Source organism: Vombatus ursinus, unplaced genomic scaffold (genome assembly GCF_900497805.2).
Source record: "Vombatus ursinus unplaced genomic scaffold, bare-nosed wombat genome assembly UNPS02011613.1, whole genome shotgun sequence".
Lineage (NCBI taxonomy): Eukaryota > Metazoa > Chordata > Mammalia > Diprotodontia > Vombatidae > Vombatus > Vombatus ursinus.
The window spans coordinates 1132483-1151290 of NW_020951391.1; the positions used below are offsets into that span (position 1 = coordinate 1132483).

Genomic DNA, 18808 nt, shown 5'->3' on the forward strand with positions numbered 1-18808 from the left:
ATGGCCTCAGGTATTCCTTGGGTGGGGTCCTCACTCAAAATGTGCACTTACTAGGTACCTACTCTAAGAACCAGCATTGTGCTAGCTCCTGGGAATATTAAAGCGAGCCAGTTTTAGTACCTATATTCTACTGGGGAGAACATGTCCAGAAATACAGGAGACACGCTAAATAAATCTACAGTGATGTGGTAGAGACATACAAAATAAACATGCAGGAGATTCACAAATAATATACAGTGATGAGGGTAGGGACACCATAACCTTGGGGTCCCAGGAAAGGCACTTTGGAGAAGGTAGCACTCAAGCTGAAGACAGGAGAGAATGAGGATGGCGAGCAATCCAGGCATAGGGAACAGCCTGTGCAAATGCATGGAAGCTGGAGATGTTGTCCATGAGAATGGAAAAGGTCACTTTGGCTAGATTCGGGGGTGGGGAACCTGGGGCCTCAAGGCCACACGTGGCCCTCAAGTGCGGCCCTTTGACTGAAACCAAACTTCACAGAACAAATCCCACTTGGACCTAGTCAAAAGGCCACACCCAAGGACCTAGAAGGCCACAATGTAGCATACAGTCAGTGTATGAAGCAAAGTAACATATAATCAGCCTGGATAAGTAGCCTGGAGCCAGACTGCCAAGGACTGTTTGTCCTAGGGACAAACCAAGGTTTTTGTGTGTCATCCTAAAAGCTATGAAAAGCTTCCTGAGCTGGGGAGTGTCATGGTCAAACCCGAACTGGCAGCTGGAGGGAGGCAAGCCTTACTGGAGAGGGGAAAGACTCGGAGGCAACAATTGGGAGGCTATTGCTATATAGTCCAGGAAGGAGAAGGTAGTGAGTGCTTGGACCAATTTCAGAGTAAGATGCAGGGGAACCAAAAAAGACTAAATGTCAACTGCCCTTAGAACAAACCACGTGCCAAATGCTGATTTCACTCATTTTCCTCTCTGGTAGAAATACATATATTTTTTTCAACATGAGATGCTACGATTTAGCGTCATAAATTGCATGATTCTAACTAAAAAAACTTGATAATTTTTTTTCCCTTTTCCTTGCCACCTTGAAGTCAGGCTTAAAATCAACCTACTTGGAAAAAAAATACTTCCCAGGAAAATTTCTCCAAAGGCATATTATTGTTTGTGACAGTAAAATCACTTTCATGCTGCCAAGAGTCTCAGATTATGGTAAGGACACCAGTCTGGGGTCTCTCCAGCTTGAGAACCAGACAGGGAATCAATGTGTCAAAAAACACAGATCATGGGGGCAGCTAGGTGGTGCAGTGGATAGAGTGCTGGCCCTGAAGTCAGCAGGACCTGAGTTCAAATCCAGCCTCAGACCAAACATTTGACACTTACTAGCTGTGTGATCCTGGGCAAGTCACTTAACCCCAACTGCCTAAAAAGCAAAAAACAAAACAAAAAAAACACAGATCATGCCACTGGAAATGATGAGATGTGTCACAGCTGCCAACATCCAAAGAGAACTGGCTTACTGTTGTGTCCCCCGATGAGTTTTTCCAAAATGGAAGGATTGTCCTCAGCAGCTGTTCCACTTGGTGCTTACCTAAGTGAACCGCCACAGAACAGGGAGCGAAATGAAACTGAGAACCATGGCTGTAAGACTGCCGGGCTGCGCGTAAAGTCTCACCACAGAAAAAGCTGTTAGGTCCAAGCACAGGGACTTTTGGAAGCACGTGGGGAATGCTCAATTAGCTATCCTATAAATCGCCAGCAGGAGAAACAAAAAAATACGAGCAGGTGCCCACATGATTGGACCAAAACTTTGAACAAGAAAAGAGAGGGTGGCCTCCTCAAAGCTGGACATCCACAGGGAAACTTTTTAGAAATAGGTGGGCCCTAACAAGCCATAATATGGCATTATCTTAACATTGGAGTAAAAAAGGTATTTTTGGTTCACGGAGTATCTTCACATCATTTGACACTAATGATTTCCCAAAAGCAAGCTGGCCCACTCCCTTTCTCTTCCAGTTCTAGAACCAGCTCATCCATCTGTAGCATCTCTCTAAAACTGCTGTACGGATAGCTCAGCTTTATAGGTGAAATCTATCCAAGAGTGCATATTATGATCTGGCCAAGAGGCATTCTTCATGGACTTGAGGCTCAAAAAATAAAGAAAAACCTGTGTTAGAGATGTATATCCGAGTCACTTATATAGAGGTGTTAGTTTGAACTATGGAAGTGAATGAGATTGCCCTAAGAAAGCGCTAAGGCCAAAACTATGGGGAAGGACCACTTTAAAAGAGTGGGTCTAACTGTAAATTGGAGGTTGGAAAGACCATACTTGGAGCTTCTCTTTTTAAAAGGATTCTGAGAAAGGAACGGGAAGGTGACCCTAAGCTCTAGAATTCTGTGGTTCTAGAGCTGCTTTATGGGGCAGGTGGTCAAGTGCTTCTTCTTAGGATCGTTATCAGAATTTTAACTTGGCATTACAAGGCCTCCATAACGTAGTCCCAACTTACTTTACTCCTTTCCCCAACACGTTTCATCCTATTCACTTTCACATTTTGAATCGCAGCCAAATTGTACTGCTGATTTTGATCTCATTCAATCTTTACCGTTTCCTTTCAAGGCTCAGCTTGTCATGTCGTCCATGGAGTCTTTCATAATTCTACTCCAGCTAAAATAACCTCAGTCTTCATTCTAGATTGTATCAGTTTATTGATACACAGTTCATATCCTGACTATTACAGTGTGAGCTCTTTTCAGACAGACTGTTGTTTTCATCTTCTAGGTACTTAAGCAAGTCATCTTAAAAACCAAGGGAGGTAAAAATATCAAGAAAGGGGGTGTTCTAGTATCAGATACTGCAAAGATGTCAAGGAGGGCTTAAAGAAAGGCTATCAGATGTGATAATTAGGAGTCATTAGTGACCCTTAAGAGTTGTTTCAGTAAAGTGATAGTGATGGAAGCGATGTTTCTAGAGATGGTAAGGAAGTAGAAGCAATCAAATCAGGTCTTTTTGTTAAAAAAAAAATGGCATTAAAGGGGGAAGAAAGATTGGTTGCTAGCTGTAAAGAATAGAAGGGTCAAAAGAAGGTATTCAGTTTGAGGAGGTCTAAATCTGTTTATTGGCACATGAACAGATCTATTGGAGAGGGAGATAATTACTGGAGCCATGACTTGGAGGAAGGGGGAGAAAATGGGTTCAAGGGCACAGGTAAGGTAATTCAACCCATTCTTTTGGGGCACAGTTTTGAGACTCCTCACACTCCCTTGCACCCACTCCAGTTTGTCAATGTCCTTCCCTAAAACGTGGCACCTAAAATTTGAATCCTTGGCCACAGGTAAGGAAACACTTCCTCCTCAGAGTTGGGAGGGAAGGACAACAGAATTGACAAAGATCTTCAGGGAGCTCTTGTCAGGGTCCTCTATTTCATAGAAACTTAAAATCTCAAGAATTCAAAGCTACTTCAGAGGCCACCTAACCCGACTCATACCTGAACAAGATGCTCCTCTGCTCCATTAGACAAGAGACCGAAGTCGTCCGCTATAAATATGAGGAACAGGTATGCATGTGGTTTGAAGTTCTGAGGACAGAGGAAAAGGTCAGATGCAAGAAGTCACTTTAGGGAAGGAGATCTTTAAATATTATAAGAGAATGCTCATGTCCCCAAGTCTTCTCTTCTCAAAGAGAAACATCCCCAGCTTTTTCCACCCATCCTCTTCTGACATATCCTGCCCTCTCCTGATGGTGCTTCAAAGATGAAAAGCAATTAATCATGGCAAGCTCTTTCAGTACCTGTGGATGTAAGTCATTCAAGCCAAATGACCTGACTTCACCGAGGACAGTGAGGATTTCAGTTTCCTGCTAAACCCTTTTGTTTTATCCTTACTTCACTTAAGATCACTCTCTTTGGTGGAGGAAACAGAAACACAATAAATGGGTCCCTACAGAACAGGATCATGGACAGGCAATACCTTACTACCAAGGCTTATAAACATCTAAGCTAAACCACACGAACATTCACCAAAAAATATCTCAAACAGGCCGAGGGTAGTTGCTCCCTGACAGAAAGATTCCCCCAGTATTATTTTCTCCTGCCTCCCAACTTTCTTTTCTAGGAAATGTTGTCAGCTCTCCTCTGGGTCAGTTACACAAGGTGCTGGTAGATGTCAAAGAAGTCTGTTCTCAATGACCCTGATGTGGAGAGAACGGGAATGAATAACCCCTTCTTTGTCAATATAAGACTATCTTAGTTATTTGATGGGATGAGAATCCTTGTTTGTCAGCATATCCCTATGACCTTCTCAGGAATATATAATTGCCTATAGTTTTACTAGATTAATGCCAAGAGTACTGAGTCCAAGTGTCCAGTGAAGACATACCAGCCAGTAAGAGATAAGATATCAGAGTGATCTGGTGAGAGAGATTTTAGCTCTAAGGTGTTTCCAGGGGATAGGGGAGATGGTGAAGGTGGTGGGGAGAACACAAAAGACTGTTCTTGGGCAGCTAGGTGGTGCAGTAGATACAGCACCGATCCTGGAGTCAGGAGGACCTGAATTCAAATCCAGCCTCAGACACATAACACTTACTAGCTGTGTGACCCTGGGCAAGTCACTTAACCACATTGCCAAGAAAAAAAAAAGACCGTTCTTAAAACTTGAGGGATGTGGCAATAAGAAGTGTAAATTGGCAGGTCTGCTGTAGTTTTCTAATGTGGGCCTTAATGAGGGGAATAGCATTGGGCACATAATGAGGAAAACACACGGTACTGAAATTTGTGCCAGGGACCTAGCTTGTGTAGCTAAGGTGAGGAAAGCTCTAACTTTTAGCACCTAGGGAAATAAATCTTTCGTTCCTTTTAAGGTATGACAATATAATACTAAGCATCATAAGATCAGCGCACTATAGGTGGGGGAAAAACTGACCCAGACCCGTTTGATGAGCCAGCAGTCTACAGAAAGGGTATACAAGCAGTCCCCTCCAGTGAAGCAAAGTCATCTCCAACCATGAATACTTCAGCAAAATTTCTGATATCCAGAACAACAGAAAGCATCTGGAAATAGGTGTGGTGATCTATTTCTCAAAAATCTAAAACTCTGGAAATAATCCCTTTCCCCTGCCCCCCCCCCCCCCCCCCCCAGCCCAGGACAGTAACACCTCTTTCCCTCCCTTTCCCTTAATCCCACCAAATCTGTTCTTTGTTCTCGCCATTCCCAATACCCTCCCAGTCCATCAACCCCGTCCTGTCCTACCCTACCCTGCTCTCCTTGCCCACAGCTGACCCATCTGCCACTTCTATGTTGTCTGATCGTCCACCATTGCTTCCTGACTATCATTCTCACCATGATAACCTTCTAACAACCCTGGGAAAAGCTGCCATCTCCTTCCTCTGGAGGAGCCAAACGTCACTGGGCCCAGTCACTAAGCCCGAGGTGACTGGGTCCACCAAACGTGGTGCTCACTGCAGCCGAGCAACTCCTAACCATCACGTTCCCCCAGGCTGCTGTTCCATGTCACCCTCAAGCCCTAGTGCCATCCCTTCCCTACCGCTCCTTCACCCATGAAATCACTACATAATCACTTCTTCCCAAGACTCAACTTAGGTATGCCTCCTCCATCAATACGTCCCTGATCTCCCAACACAAAGGGATCTCACCTCTGCAAAATTCTTACTGCACTCTGAAGCTCTTGTTTGTATTTATTTGACATACACATATATATTCCTTATGCCCCTTGTAAGCTGTTTGAGGACAGGGACAATGTTATTTTTCATCTTTGTGTTCCTAGAGCCTGGTACAGGGCCTTGCATACAGCCACTGCTTAATAAAAAAGTCACTGAAGGGGTAGGAGAATAAACTGGGGAGGGAGGGAATCTATCTCTGTAATAAATCATTTCCATATACTACCTTATAGTTTACAAAGCACTTTACTCTGAGATAGCTAGTATAATTATTATCTTAGAGGGGCAGGACATCATAGTGGACAGAGTGCTAGACTTGAAGTCAGGAAGCCTCGGATACTCTAATACTGATAGCTCTGTAACTAAATGCAAATTACTTAACTGCTTTGTGCCTCAGTTTCCTCATTTGTAAAAGAGGTATTAGACCTGCAGTGCCTACCTCACAGGGCTATTGTAAGGACCAAACAAAGTAAAGCAGTCTACGTGGGTTTTTGCTAATTTTATATATCGGTAAGCAGACTCAGAGGAGTTTAAATATACCTTCCTGGCCATCTATAGTCTTGCCTCTGTCTGACCACTACACGTGTCCACAATGTGACTTGAACAGAGGGGAAGGGGAGAGGGAGAAAATACATTCTTTTGAAGAGCAAGACGGCAGAAGAAGGGAGTGATCAGTATTCTACTCCATGTCAAGAATTTTCCATGTGGCATCCTTCTTAAAGACACTGGGGAAACAGATGAGGGATACAAGGCGCTTAGCAGGGCCACCTATCCAGTAGCTGAGGAACTCTTGGATCAGAGGGAAGGAGAGATTGTCATCTGGCCTGCAAGAAGTAAATACATCCCTCATCTGACAGTGGAAGGTTTCCTAAAGGTACTGTCATAGATTTAGAGCGATGATGATTTACTTTCTGTTCTACAGTTATTTTTCTAGTCTGTTCTTTATGTGGACATGTCTAAAACATAAACAAATGCGGTCTACCCCTCAAAGTGCAGAATGAACGGAGAAACAAAGCCTACCCAACTTTTTGCATAGTGAGACTGAAACCTTCACATGTATGCCATCATGGCCAGTCTCCAGTCAGTACAGAAAACAAGGTAATGTAGATGTATAACATGGCGGGTTAATAAGATACATTCCCTTCCCCACTCACGTCTCAGAGTTCAGTGATTATCCAAGAATTCAAAGATAAAGCCAGAATGAAGTCAGTCTGAGCACGTTGTTCAGTAGCTGATACAATCCTAGAGGGTCCATCAGTCTCTAATTAGCTCAGCAGACACAAGCCTGCTAGGGAAGAAATGTTGAAACATCACTGGAAAGGGAGCCCTTCACTAGGTAACAATTTGGGCTATGGATCAACATAATCTTTGGGCTAAATACCTTTCTTTCTTAAAAGATAATTGGAAAGGGATTCCTTGTCTTAGGACCAAACAGGATGGAAAATTAATGCCTAGGTTAATTCAAACTCAAGAGACCCAGGACAGAACCTACCATATAATTTATAAGCAGGAATCAGTCCTCAAAATGCCCCAGACCCAGAGCTGGAAGGGATCTCCAAGAAAACGCAGTACAGCCCTCTCATTTCACAGTCACAGAGAGGCCTTTGCCCCAGGACACACAGCTAGTCATCGGCAGCCCCTCTGACGCTTTATCCCTGCACGGTATAGCTTCTCACCAAGGCAGAAAATGGATTTAATGATGGAGAACAACCTGAGAGCTGGAACCTCTAAAGGTAACAGCCTGAGCTGTCGGGTTGTTGGAGCTGGAAGGCAAATATGAGCTCTAAACCTAATTCCTGACTCTACACATACGGAAACTGAGGCCCGGGGAGCTTAGTTTGAAGACTGAATGCTCTTTTCCTTCTGCACACTTCTGTTCTCCCCGAGTTTTCTTTAGGATAAAGAACCTATGGTGTTTTTTCAACACACCAGCTTCTTTGACTGCTGCCTCTCAGATGACACAGTTCTGAGTCACCTCATGACCGCTGTTGCCCTCCTCTGGGGACTGCGCAATAGGCCAGCCACTGACCTGAACTATCTGGCCTGCTTTGATTTAGGTAAACATGCTTCTAATGGGACTGACCAAAACCTTTGCGATTTTCTTCGTGGTTTTTCAAGAAGAATTCGGTGGCACTTCAGAACAGATTGGCTGGATTGGATCTTTGTTGTCTTCGTTCCGCTTCATTGCAGGTATTAGACCAGCAGACAACTCCATGCCTGTTTCAAACGGTAGACGCCCCAGCCAGGCAATGCTGAAGGAAGACATTGGCAAAGGTGCCTTTAACCTTGGAAACCTTTACCAAAATTCACACTGACCTGTAAACATCTTATCCTTTCAAGTTGAGTCTTCACCTACATGCCATTGAGTGCCAAATATCAGTGCAGACCCAAATTCCAGAACTACTGATTATGTCCCTGGGTGACATGTATCTTTCCCAAACCTGGCAAATCAGGGAGAATTAGCATGGTTTGGTGGGCTAAATGACTATCTGGTCAAGTATTCAAAGTTTAGCTCCATAATATACCATATTAAGCGACGTGGTGTTTTTTCAACACACCAGCTTCTTTGACTACTGCCTCTCAGATGACACAGTTCTGAGTCACCTCATGACCACTGTTGCCCTCCTCTGGGGACTGCGCAATAGGCCAGCCACTGACCTGAACTATCTGGCCTGCTTTGAAATTAAATGGGCCTACCATATAAGCGACCACCCTCCCCTATCTATCACTCACCACTTTGATCCCAAGAGATGGAATGGATGCTATAATACAGCAAACAACAGACTCAAACTTGTCTGCACAAGTACAGGACTGATGCTCTAAAACGAATTTTCACTACATTAGTCATTCCAAGTTCACTAGAATCTAACATGACATGAATACCCCTCAGAGGAAAAGAGACAGGGCAGAAAATGCTGTTGACTTTCTATTAATAAAAACATGGCTTAAAGGGCTGATCTAGCTAGGCTTTTGCTTCGAGCCACTAGCAATTTATCTTTTATCCCCAATATTCTGAGACCCTCAACTTCTCCTTTGCCAAAAAGAAACCCCCCCCCCCAAAAAAAACCCAACCCCTCACTGACCCTCTGGAATCCTCATTTCTCTCAGGCTGTTGTCTCCTCTCCCTTTTGCCTCTCCTTAAATACATACTCAACACATAATGCTTGACAAATTGTTAGAATGCTTAATCTAAATCCCCTCTCCTACACACTCTCTTATTCAATTACTTCTCTTATCTCTCACTGTTCCTTTTAGGGTCTCCTAACACCTTCATTAAGCCCACTCCCCCCAGTCGTACTCCCAGTGGAGCTCCAAAATTCATTTGCTCCTAATTAACCCTCCTTTTGGTCTCTTCATTCTGGAACACGACAGGGTGGCAAGGATTTGGGGACCATCAGACAACCCAATGCAGTTGAACGTGACGGGCCTTAAATTTTCCTTCAAACCTTTCTTCATCTTAGGAATCACAAAATAATAATGGTGCTGGGCACTCTTCTTCCTCATTTGTGCTACAAAGTTTAACATCCATCGTCGTAGTTTCTAGAACAACCTCTTTTTCACGTCTCATTCATTCCCTTCTCCCCAGCTCCTCTGGCTGCCACGTTCTGTGAAAAGATAGGAGAGCAGTTGACGTCCATTCTCGGGGCCCTCCTTATCTGCACTGGATACTTGATCAGCAGCTTGGCCACAAGCATCTCCTTCCTCTGTGTATCTATGGGGCTTCTACCAGGTGAGTCCAAGCCTATCTCAGCTGCTGATATCAGCCGCTCGCTTTTGTCGTACATTGATTCGGTTATATTCCTTCTTCTCAGGAGGGCCATTTACCCCATGTCATCTTTTACATGTTTATTGAATCCCCACACCTCTCAATGGAAGCAAAAGTGATTCCAAGTTCTTGCTCTTTCTTTTTTTAGGTCTGGGCTCTGCTTGCTTATACCATGCAGCTGCTGTGATGACTGCTAAATATTTCAAAAAACGACTGGCTCTTTCAACTGCTGTTGCTCGTTCAGGGATGGGGCTGACATTTCTGCTGGCACCTCTCACAAAAATCTTGATAGATGAATATGACTGGCCGGGTGAGTCACCCTGACAATGGCTCTACTGCCATTTTAAACTCTGCTAGACTCGGGAATGCATTTTTAAAAATACATTCCTTTCTCCCTTGGTAACTTAATGGCTGGATGCTGTGGCAACCACTTTAATGGGAAATGAGTAGAAGCAGGAAGACCCTTAATTTCCTACTCCCTAGAGATGGACTCTCTAGAGGGATAGGTCTCTAAATATCTACAGTGCTTACCAGCAGGCATCAGACAGAAGCTTTGAGAGCTCATTCCCAATCTCTTATTAACTAGCAGGGTTCAGTCACCAGGGAGAAACACTCTGTGTAACTTGGAAATGTACAACTGTGAAAATGACCAAGTGAAAAATTACATCTCACCAGTTTCCAATATTTTTTCCTTTAAGATTAGCAAATAATGAAGGAAAAAGAAAAACGGATTCTAAGCTTAATGTCAGTAAACAAACATTTTAGCTATTACTACTCACAAATTTTATAAATGGAAGAAAAAGCGGATAAAAATCAACTCTTGATACACAAACACCCCCTCATAACCCTAGAAAAGAAAGGAGGCAGAGGTCCCCCTTTCTTGGGGGGAAAGGGGGGAGCGGAGGTAGAATACAGTACAGGATGTCACCAGTGCTGTCAGTGCAGGGTCTGTGTACTCTGGTTTTGCTTAACTGTTTTTCGTTGTTACAAGGGAAAACTAATGGGGACTTTGCTGGTAAAAAAACAAGGTATCCATCAAACTGAAATACACAGAGGACCTGGGTCCACAGGCCCAGCTCTGCAAAAGACCTTTATTAGTGATGCGACAACATTCAGTAATCATTCTCCAAAGGAGACGTTAACATCCAAGACAAACCAGTAACATATGACAAAAAACCTACAATAACTGGTTCTCGGTACCTTTTGGAACCACTGTACAAAACTAAGATAAGACTATTTCAGCTCAAAACTTTTAACAATGAAATGTCTACCGAACCTATAACCAAAAGTTAAAACATTAACTGTATTTTTTACTTAGGTACCCTTCTAATATTTGGAGGGATCTCACTAAATTTAGTGCCCTCCAGTATGCTCTTACGACCCATCAGCATCAAAAGGGAAGAGCACATGGCTACCAGAAGTCCAGATGCAGAAAGTCCACTGGAAGTGCCAGCCAGCAATGATGGACAGCCGCCTTCCCATGGAAACTGCTTAGTCAGCAAGGATGAACCAATTGGTCAAGGGACAGCAATCTCAGGAAGCCAAGACAATGATGAAGTGGTCTTCAGCAACAAGCCTCGATTTTACAAGCAGCTCATTGATGCCTCTCTATTTAAGAACCCTTTATTCTACATATTCACCTGGTGCTTTCTATTCGGTCAGCTGGCATATTTCATCCCTACTTTCCATTTGGTAGCAAGAGCTAAAACTCTGGGGATCGACACCATGGATGCCTCCTATTTAATTTCAATGGCTGGTAAGAAAACTGAGTCTTTAATTTATGCTGGTTGTTTTCCAGGCTGTTAGCTTATACTAAAAAGGAAAGATGGGCCTAACTCTGTTAAAGACCAACCTGTCATTTTCTGAAGAAAAAGGCTAACAAAAAAAGAAAGGGGGGAGAGGGGAGACGACAAAAGAATAAAGAAGGGCCTGGAAGAGAGTTCTCAATGTCCTACTTAAGATTTTCTCTAAATACAGATCTCCAGAAACTATGTTATTAAATGATGAGTTCCAGTTAGTCAAGTCAACCACTGTTTATTTGGGGCTTATGTGCCAGGCAATGTGCACAGTTAGCCACTAAGACCCATTTATAAGTAAATATTTTCCTCCCTGAATCATTATACAATTTCTCATTGAATTAGGATAGTCCTATACAGAATTATGGGATTTTGGAGATGGTTAGTCTCAGACATCCTCTTATCCAACCTCCCTCATTCTAGAGAGGAGAAAAGGAAATCCCACTGTTTCAGTGACTTGCCCAAGGCAAGTGAGTTAGTGAAAGTGGGACAAGCAAGACCCCAGGTCTTATGATGTTCAATCCAGTGCCTTTTTCCTTAAACCAACATAATTAAGCCAGCCATAATAAAGACTCGCTTTATTATTGGTCCAAGACAAATCCTTCTTCTATCACTAGCTTTATGATCAGAGGCATGTCACAGCTTCTTTGATCCCATCTCCTCAGCTGTAAGAGGGGGATAATTAGTTGTAGCACCTACCTCAGGTTTGCATGTAAAACACTGCAAACTTTTAATTATTCATTTTATAAATAACTGTATTTCAGTAAATATCAAGTATAACTGATTTGTATTTTTTCCACTTCTCCCTCTCTGGTTATTGTAATCAAATCAATACTGTCATTGCTTTTGAAAAGGTGTACCAATCAGCTCCTCTATGGGGACACTCCTACTAGGCCTGTGAATTCTCAGCCCAAAACACTCTTCCTTAGCTACCACTTCCCTAGGTGTTTTCTTCCCCTATTAGAATATAAGCTTCTTGAGGGCATCTACATTTAGCTTTTGTACCTAAACCCCAACAGTAAGCAGATGCTGGCACATCATAAGAGCTTAATGCCTTTTTCTATTTGTATTTTGTACTAGCATTTATGGAAACTTGCATTGGAACTCACTTTGCTCCAGCAGAACAACTACACTCCTTCAATTAGAACATGAAATGATATGCAGAAATGTATATTGACAGAAGCCATTAGTTAGTATACAGGACTGATCATTCTAATAATCATCTGCAAGGCTGATTCAACAATTGCTTAAGTCACAGGGTATTCAAACATCCATATCCTCCCTCTGCTGGCTGCATCACTATGGTTCTATTTCAAAGTCAAAATGAGATTAATATACTTACACACAGAAAACAAAATACACAAAAAATGGCAGCTGGTTTACTGACCTAGCTGATGTTGCCTGCACTCTGCTTCTCATCTCTTAGCCCTGAGACTTTACCCTTTGCTGGAATCTTTCCTCCCCTGCCTTCTGCTATCTTGAGCTTTCTTCAAGGTTCAGCTCATCTTCTATCTCCCATGAGAAGGAACCTTTTCTTGATGCCCTTAGTTATTACTGCTTTCCTCCTCCTCAGATTATTTTTCACCTTATTATATATGCAAATGTTGCATTTCCTCAGTAGAATGCAAGCTATTTTGAGTACAGGGACTATTTTTTCATATTGTCTTTGTATTCCTAGTGCCTGGCACAGTACTTTGCACAGAGTAGACACTTAACAAATGTTTATTGTTAACTTTTCATATATATTGTAAATTTACACTAGGGCTTTCTCTATACATCTGTGTGAAACAAAAATGGGTTAACTGTAGGAATCCTCCATTACCTATAATTAGTGAAATTGAGATAAAAAGTATGGTCTGGGGCTTTTAAATAACTATGTTTCCTGGATCAAGTAAGTCTTATGATAATTTGTTACATAAATTGTAACTAATACATAAATATATAACTAGAAATATTGTCTACAGTAAAAAACTACATGCCACTTATTTTCTCCATGCACCTCGATTGGAATGTCTTGATTTTACATACGTTCCTAATACGATAACAGATTTCAAGAAGAAAGCTTATGAGGTTCTACTACTCCAGAAAAAAAAATCACAATGAGATTTATGTTCCAGCCTCCCAATCAATGTATAGGAGATCACAGTGAAGGAGCCAGTGTTCTGCAAGACAGCGTACTTCTGGTTTCTTTCCAAGGTCATGCTTAAAACCACTACTGCCAACAGTTGCAATACAACAGGCAACAGCAATGGGTTATCGAAATTTTACATTAGGTCATAAGAAAGAGTCCCAATTTTCCTTTTTAAAAAAACTTTATTAATTGTACTCTAACCACCTTTCCCTCTCCCAACCTCCCGAGCCCAAGAGGACACTGACTTGAAGGTTCTAAGAGATTCCCCAGCGATTTCTGCTTCCTTGACAGAAAGAAAACTGGAGGAAAGAACGTTCTTCTACAGAGAGAATCCCGCTGGGGTGGGAGGGCCAGGGTGAAGGGAGCTACTGGACGTCCCCAGTCTGTTTCAGCTCTTCTCTAGTAGGGCACTCCTGAAGCTCTGCAGCACTGAGTCCTTTAGAGACGATCAGAAGAAACATGACTGAAAAGAGTTCCTTTTAAGGCCTTTCACTGGGTGTATATTTAAGTGAAAGCCAGATCCAAATGGCAGAACACATAAAGCTAATTTGTTCTCCCTGGTTCCCTTCCCAGGGAGCTGTTACTCACACTACTCACCTGGCCTAAAGACTGAGTCATATGATACACGCAAAGACATTGCGTGCAGTCACTCACTTCAAGGAGACGAGGAAATCAGGCCCAGGCTTTCATGTGGATCTTTTCCCATGTCTCTCCAGGTATCACAGAGACACTCATGCAGCTACTGTCTGGATGGGTTGCTGACCAAAACTGGATCAAGAACTATCACTACTACAAGGCTTACCTCGTCCTCTGTGGCATCACTAACCTGCTCGGTCCTTTAGCCACCACATTTCCTCTACTCATGACCTACTCCATCTTCTTTGCCATTTTCTGTGGCTGTTATTTGGCACTGGTGCTCCCTGTAATGGTGAGTAGACACGCTCATTAAAACTATTAGAAGAGAAACATCAAGGAAAAGCAACGTTTTATTGTGATCTCCCTAAACAGACTCAAATTAGAAATTAATCTGGTGGCCAGAGAAAGCTGTCCTGGGGCCTGTGATGGCTAAGCAGACCCCAGTCAATGATCTGTCCAGTCATCCATCTTGGGAGAGAATTATTCTACCCACAAAGCAAGGAAGAGATTGAAGAGAGCAAGGAAACTCAGGAGGAGCCTCAAATCTGTTCTTTTTATCACCATAGATAACACCTTACATCCACTCTGCCCCATGGCTGCACAGCTGTGTTCGCTTCCTCACACGGTGCAAAAATAGAGATTTATTCATGGGTTAGAAGGGGGTGTTACCTGACCTTGTGTGTCAGTTTTCTAGTTTGAGGCAGGAAGCCCTGAACATCACTGCCCATATGCCATGGATTCAATATGGAATCAGGTGAGAGCTTCCCAAGGGATTTACCTTCTCCAGTATCATGAGCAAGGGCTTCTTCTCTCTATGGGAGCAGGCTCTCTATAGCTAAGTTTTGACCTTACTAATCAGGACAAACTTAAAGAATCCCACAAACACAAGAATGGCCTCACCACTGCCACCAGGAGGCTCTAAGAACTCCACAGCCACAGCTTCCTACTTAAGGGATGCAAGGTGGATTAGGAGGCCTACACCTCAAATAAAAAGCACAAGAAAACAGGTTATTTACAGCATCCTCAAATTAGCTCTGGCTAAAATCTCAACTTCTACATGTCAGCTACTTACCAATTATTTGGGGAGACCACCAGTTTAGCTCTATGAAATGGGACATGGCACCCTGGAGGCAAGCCCCTCCTTCAGGTACTTTCAGGTTGCAGCTTTTTGATGAAACACACGAGAAATTTGGTTGTGATAATTCAGCACTCAGAACTGTGAATCTCTGAAATTTTCATGTAAGTCCTAGTGTAAAAGAATTTTTTTTACAAAACTTGGGATGACACCAACTTATTTCTTCAGAAACAATTTTTTTTTTTCATACTCCAACAATGGCCCTCTGATTCCAACAGGTTGATTTCGCTGGGAATTCTGCACTAAACCGGTTTTTGGGGTTTGCTGCGTTTTTTGCTGGCGTGGCTATTCTTTCTGGACCACCCATAGCAGGTAATTATCTACCTTCCAAGGGAATCAACAGGAAAGTATTGGTACATGCTAAGTTTCTATCAACATTCTACCAAAAAGGAACCATTTCATTCCTGACTTGTTTCCTTGCCTTTTCCTCCTCCTCTTCCCCAAATGATCTATGTGCTATTCTCCAAACCTGAGCTCCATCTTCTGACTCTACGCTCCTACAGATTCAGTCATGCCTGTAATGCTCTCCTTCTCTTCATTTCCACCTCTTAAAATCCCTGGCTTCCTTTAGGGGGTCAGCTCAAGGGCCACTTCCTATGGGAAGTCTTTACTGGTCAACAAAGGTTAGCGGTCATTCTCTCCTCAAATTCTTTTGTTCACTTCTTGGTGTATATGTGAGACCCCCTACAAAACAGAGGAGGCCAGGGGCCATTTTTCAGCTTTGTCCTCACATCCCCAGTGCTTACATGCTTAATAAATGCCTGCTGAATTCAGTCTTCTCAAGGGAATAGGTTTGGGGGAAAGAGTTTGGCCCAACTATGTTATAGGCAGCTGTTACCCTACACACAGAGCTTTTCAGGCTCCATGGTAACAGCTCACTGGGATGGATCTCATGGGAACGACCAGACCATCACTGAGACAGATTCCCAACAGTTTCCGCCTCACCAGTCGCGTCCTTGCCTCTGCAGCAGGGCCATGGTGAAGGTGTCTCCCTAGATTCTTATCATTCCACAACAGCCTGGAGATCAGTCGTTTGACTTTTCAGGAGAAACTGCGGGTAAAACATCATCTGGACTAATAAGATTAGAACAAAACGTGACAGAAAAGTCTTGTGGGGAAAGCATTTGCAGATGTGGGCCCTGACAAATGTGGAAAGCTGAGCAGAATGACGGCAGGTCTATGCTTCGTTCTGTTAACTTCTCCAGACTAAAAATCCAACTTCAATTTACCTTTTTTTTTTTAAATGCTCACCTGGATATCTGTTCTTAAACAAGGTCAACATATTGAGAGCTAGAGTTGGAGGGGGTGAGGAACAATTTTTAGGGGAAGATGTTTGAATGCTAGACAATAAATATAAAGCTTTCCAAACATCTGGTAAAAATACAGCCACTAGAAACTCACTTTTATGCTTCCTCCAGCCATGACCAGTATTGGAGACAAGGAGGGATCTGATTTTGCACCTTTCATTTTTCACCTAGGTAGTTTAACGTTCAGACACTGTAAATTTAAGAGTCAATAAAGGGCAAAGATCAAAAGGGAATTTTTATTTTAGCATCTGAATTTATTTTATTTTAGCATCTGAAGTTAAATTAGGGGGTCCCTTTAAAGAAAGAAAGTTACATGTGAAGAAGAAAAAATGCACAGGACTACATTTAAAGTCCAAGTTTGCATATAGTGAAATGGAGAAAAGGGAAATTTATACAACCAGATTCCAGATTCCTTTCTCTGAACACTCCTTCTTCTACCTGCAAAGATAAATGCTATTTGGCAAAACACTATCTATATTTCATGTGGGGAATACAGACTGGCATTTTTAAGATCTAGTATCAGAATTAAGTTTTACAGGAAACTATAGGGAGGAGGCCAAGTACCAGAAAGTGCCCAACAGAGTGCTTGCATGGTTAGTGCCAACATCAACAAGTACTGATGAGAGTCTGAATTTAGTTTGCATCTCTGTAATATGAATATTGCCTAGTAGGCTAATCCTTTCAGGTCAAGAGCACAAGGTAAGAAATGTCTCTCAATAATATAGCAACTAGAGATTATATAATTTCATTCATAATTCTAAAGGTAGAATCCAGAGATCTGAAATTCTAATGTGTTTAAACTTTTAAAAATAAATTTAAAGATTTCAGCAAATTGGACAACTAAAAGAAGGGCTTGAGGGGTAAGAGGAAGGACAGGAAGAAAGGGAGAATTACAAAACAAAATACTTAGAAAGAGGGTAAGCAGAGAAATCACAAGAAACGTTCTAACTTCCAAACTCTGTGCCATAACCTATGGATGTATTTTTTTTTCTGAAAACAAAAAACCCATAAATCTTAAATTCTAATTTTTCTTATAGTCAAGGAAAGGGATAAGGTTATTGCTAGAAAGCAAATGTTTTTGTATAAGGATCTTTGAGTCTAGGGGCTTGTTTGATTTAATTTCACTCTAACTACTATGGCAGCTCAAACAAAATTATGCTAAACCCCTCTCCCTGACAGCAGTGCTGACCTGATTAGAAGCAGCAGAAGGGAGAATCCTCCAGCATCTTCCTGGTTACACAATTGACTGGGAAGGCCTTTCTTGAACAGCAGCAGTCAGATGTATGTCTCTCATCCCTACTCCAATGCTGAGCAGTGAAGCAGCAGCAGAAATATTAAACCACTGACTGACTCAAGTCTTTTCAACAGGGACAGGATTTTTCAACAGGATTTGTCTTAAGAATTATCTATGACAAAATGCCAGAAACAAAGCCAAAGATGGGCCTTTCCACTCTTTTAATGCACATTACAAAGAATGTTCTCTTTCGTGCTAAGTCAACTATGACTTTCCAGGACCCTCTGTCACATAATAATTCTTCTTCCACAGAAAACAACTTTCCCCACAGATCCCCAGTCAGAACATTAATTAGTTAATAGCTTACCAGAAAATTCATTTTCCCTCTTCCTGTATGGAAGTGAAACAGGGAAAAAAAAAGTTAGTTCTTTATCATTTGTTTCAATTGAATGAGGGCCAACAAAGAGCGTGGGAAATTTGAGATATAACATAATTGCATTTATACCGTTTGAAAGTCTAAGCATATTGACATATGCTTTCAAGGATTTATAAAAATTATTTCATCCATTTCTTAACTATGGATGTAAGAATAAAGAGTAGATAAATTCATAAGGAAAACTTAACTAAAAGTTACTGATGCATGTGTATTGCATGAGTACCCAAGAGAACACTACAGGTAGATCATAAAAACAAACTGATATTGCTCACCACCAACTTTTCCAACCCCAGAAAGTCAATCTGATCTCTGTCAAGTCTCAGAAATACACCAGAGAGAGCTTCAAGAAGCCTGGCTCTGCTTCAGGGCGTACTTGGCAAGATCCCAGCCTGAAGTGGACCTCCCAGACTCACCCTGGGTTAATCCTAGGACTGCCCTTGAGAATAGAGTCAAATATCCTTCTCCTTGACCCAAACTATGTCACTAGGCTCTGCTACCTACTGGCCAGGTGACCCTGGGAATTTTTTTAACCTCTGATTGCTCAAACCTCAAAACATTCTGTATTCTCTGATTATTAGCCTTCCTAGTAAGTCTCTATTGATTTAGGTAAATCTGAAAGAAAATGTAACACCTTGGACAAACCTGGGCAGGCTATGAAACAAATAGTCATCATATCCTAAATACAAATACAAAGCAAAAAAGAAATTGACTTACCTGCAATTCCTCAT

The 18808-nt window shown here is 42.2% G+C and overlaps 1 protein-coding gene across 6 annotated transcripts in view; it reads left to right on the forward strand.

Moving 5' to 3' along the window:
* Positions 1–18808, forward strand: part of SLC16A4 (solute carrier family 16 member 4) — a 29586-nt gene that overhangs the window by 4056 nt on the left and 6722 nt on the right. For 2 of the 6 annotated variants that reach the window (XM_027856690.1, XM_027856691.1), the window contains exons 2-8: positions 4823–5022; positions 7697–7829; positions 9226–9369; positions 9554–9715; positions 10724–11161; positions 14049–14260; positions 15322–18060. In XM_027856690.1, the coding sequence (XP_027712491.1) occupies positions 7703–7829; positions 9226–9369; positions 9554–9715; positions 10724–11161; positions 14049–14260; positions 15322–15576 (1338 nt within the window). In that variant the 5' untranslated portion in view covers positions 4823–5022; positions 7697–7702 and the 3' untranslated portion in view covers positions 15577–18060. Of the gene's footprint in view, positions 1–4822; positions 5023–7696; positions 7830–9225; positions 9370–9553; positions 9716–10723; positions 11162–14048; positions 14261–15321; positions 18061–18808 lie in introns of those variants that run through there. The other 4 variants (XM_027856693.1, XM_027856692.1, XM_027856688.1 and 1 more) reach the window with 3 other exon arrangements.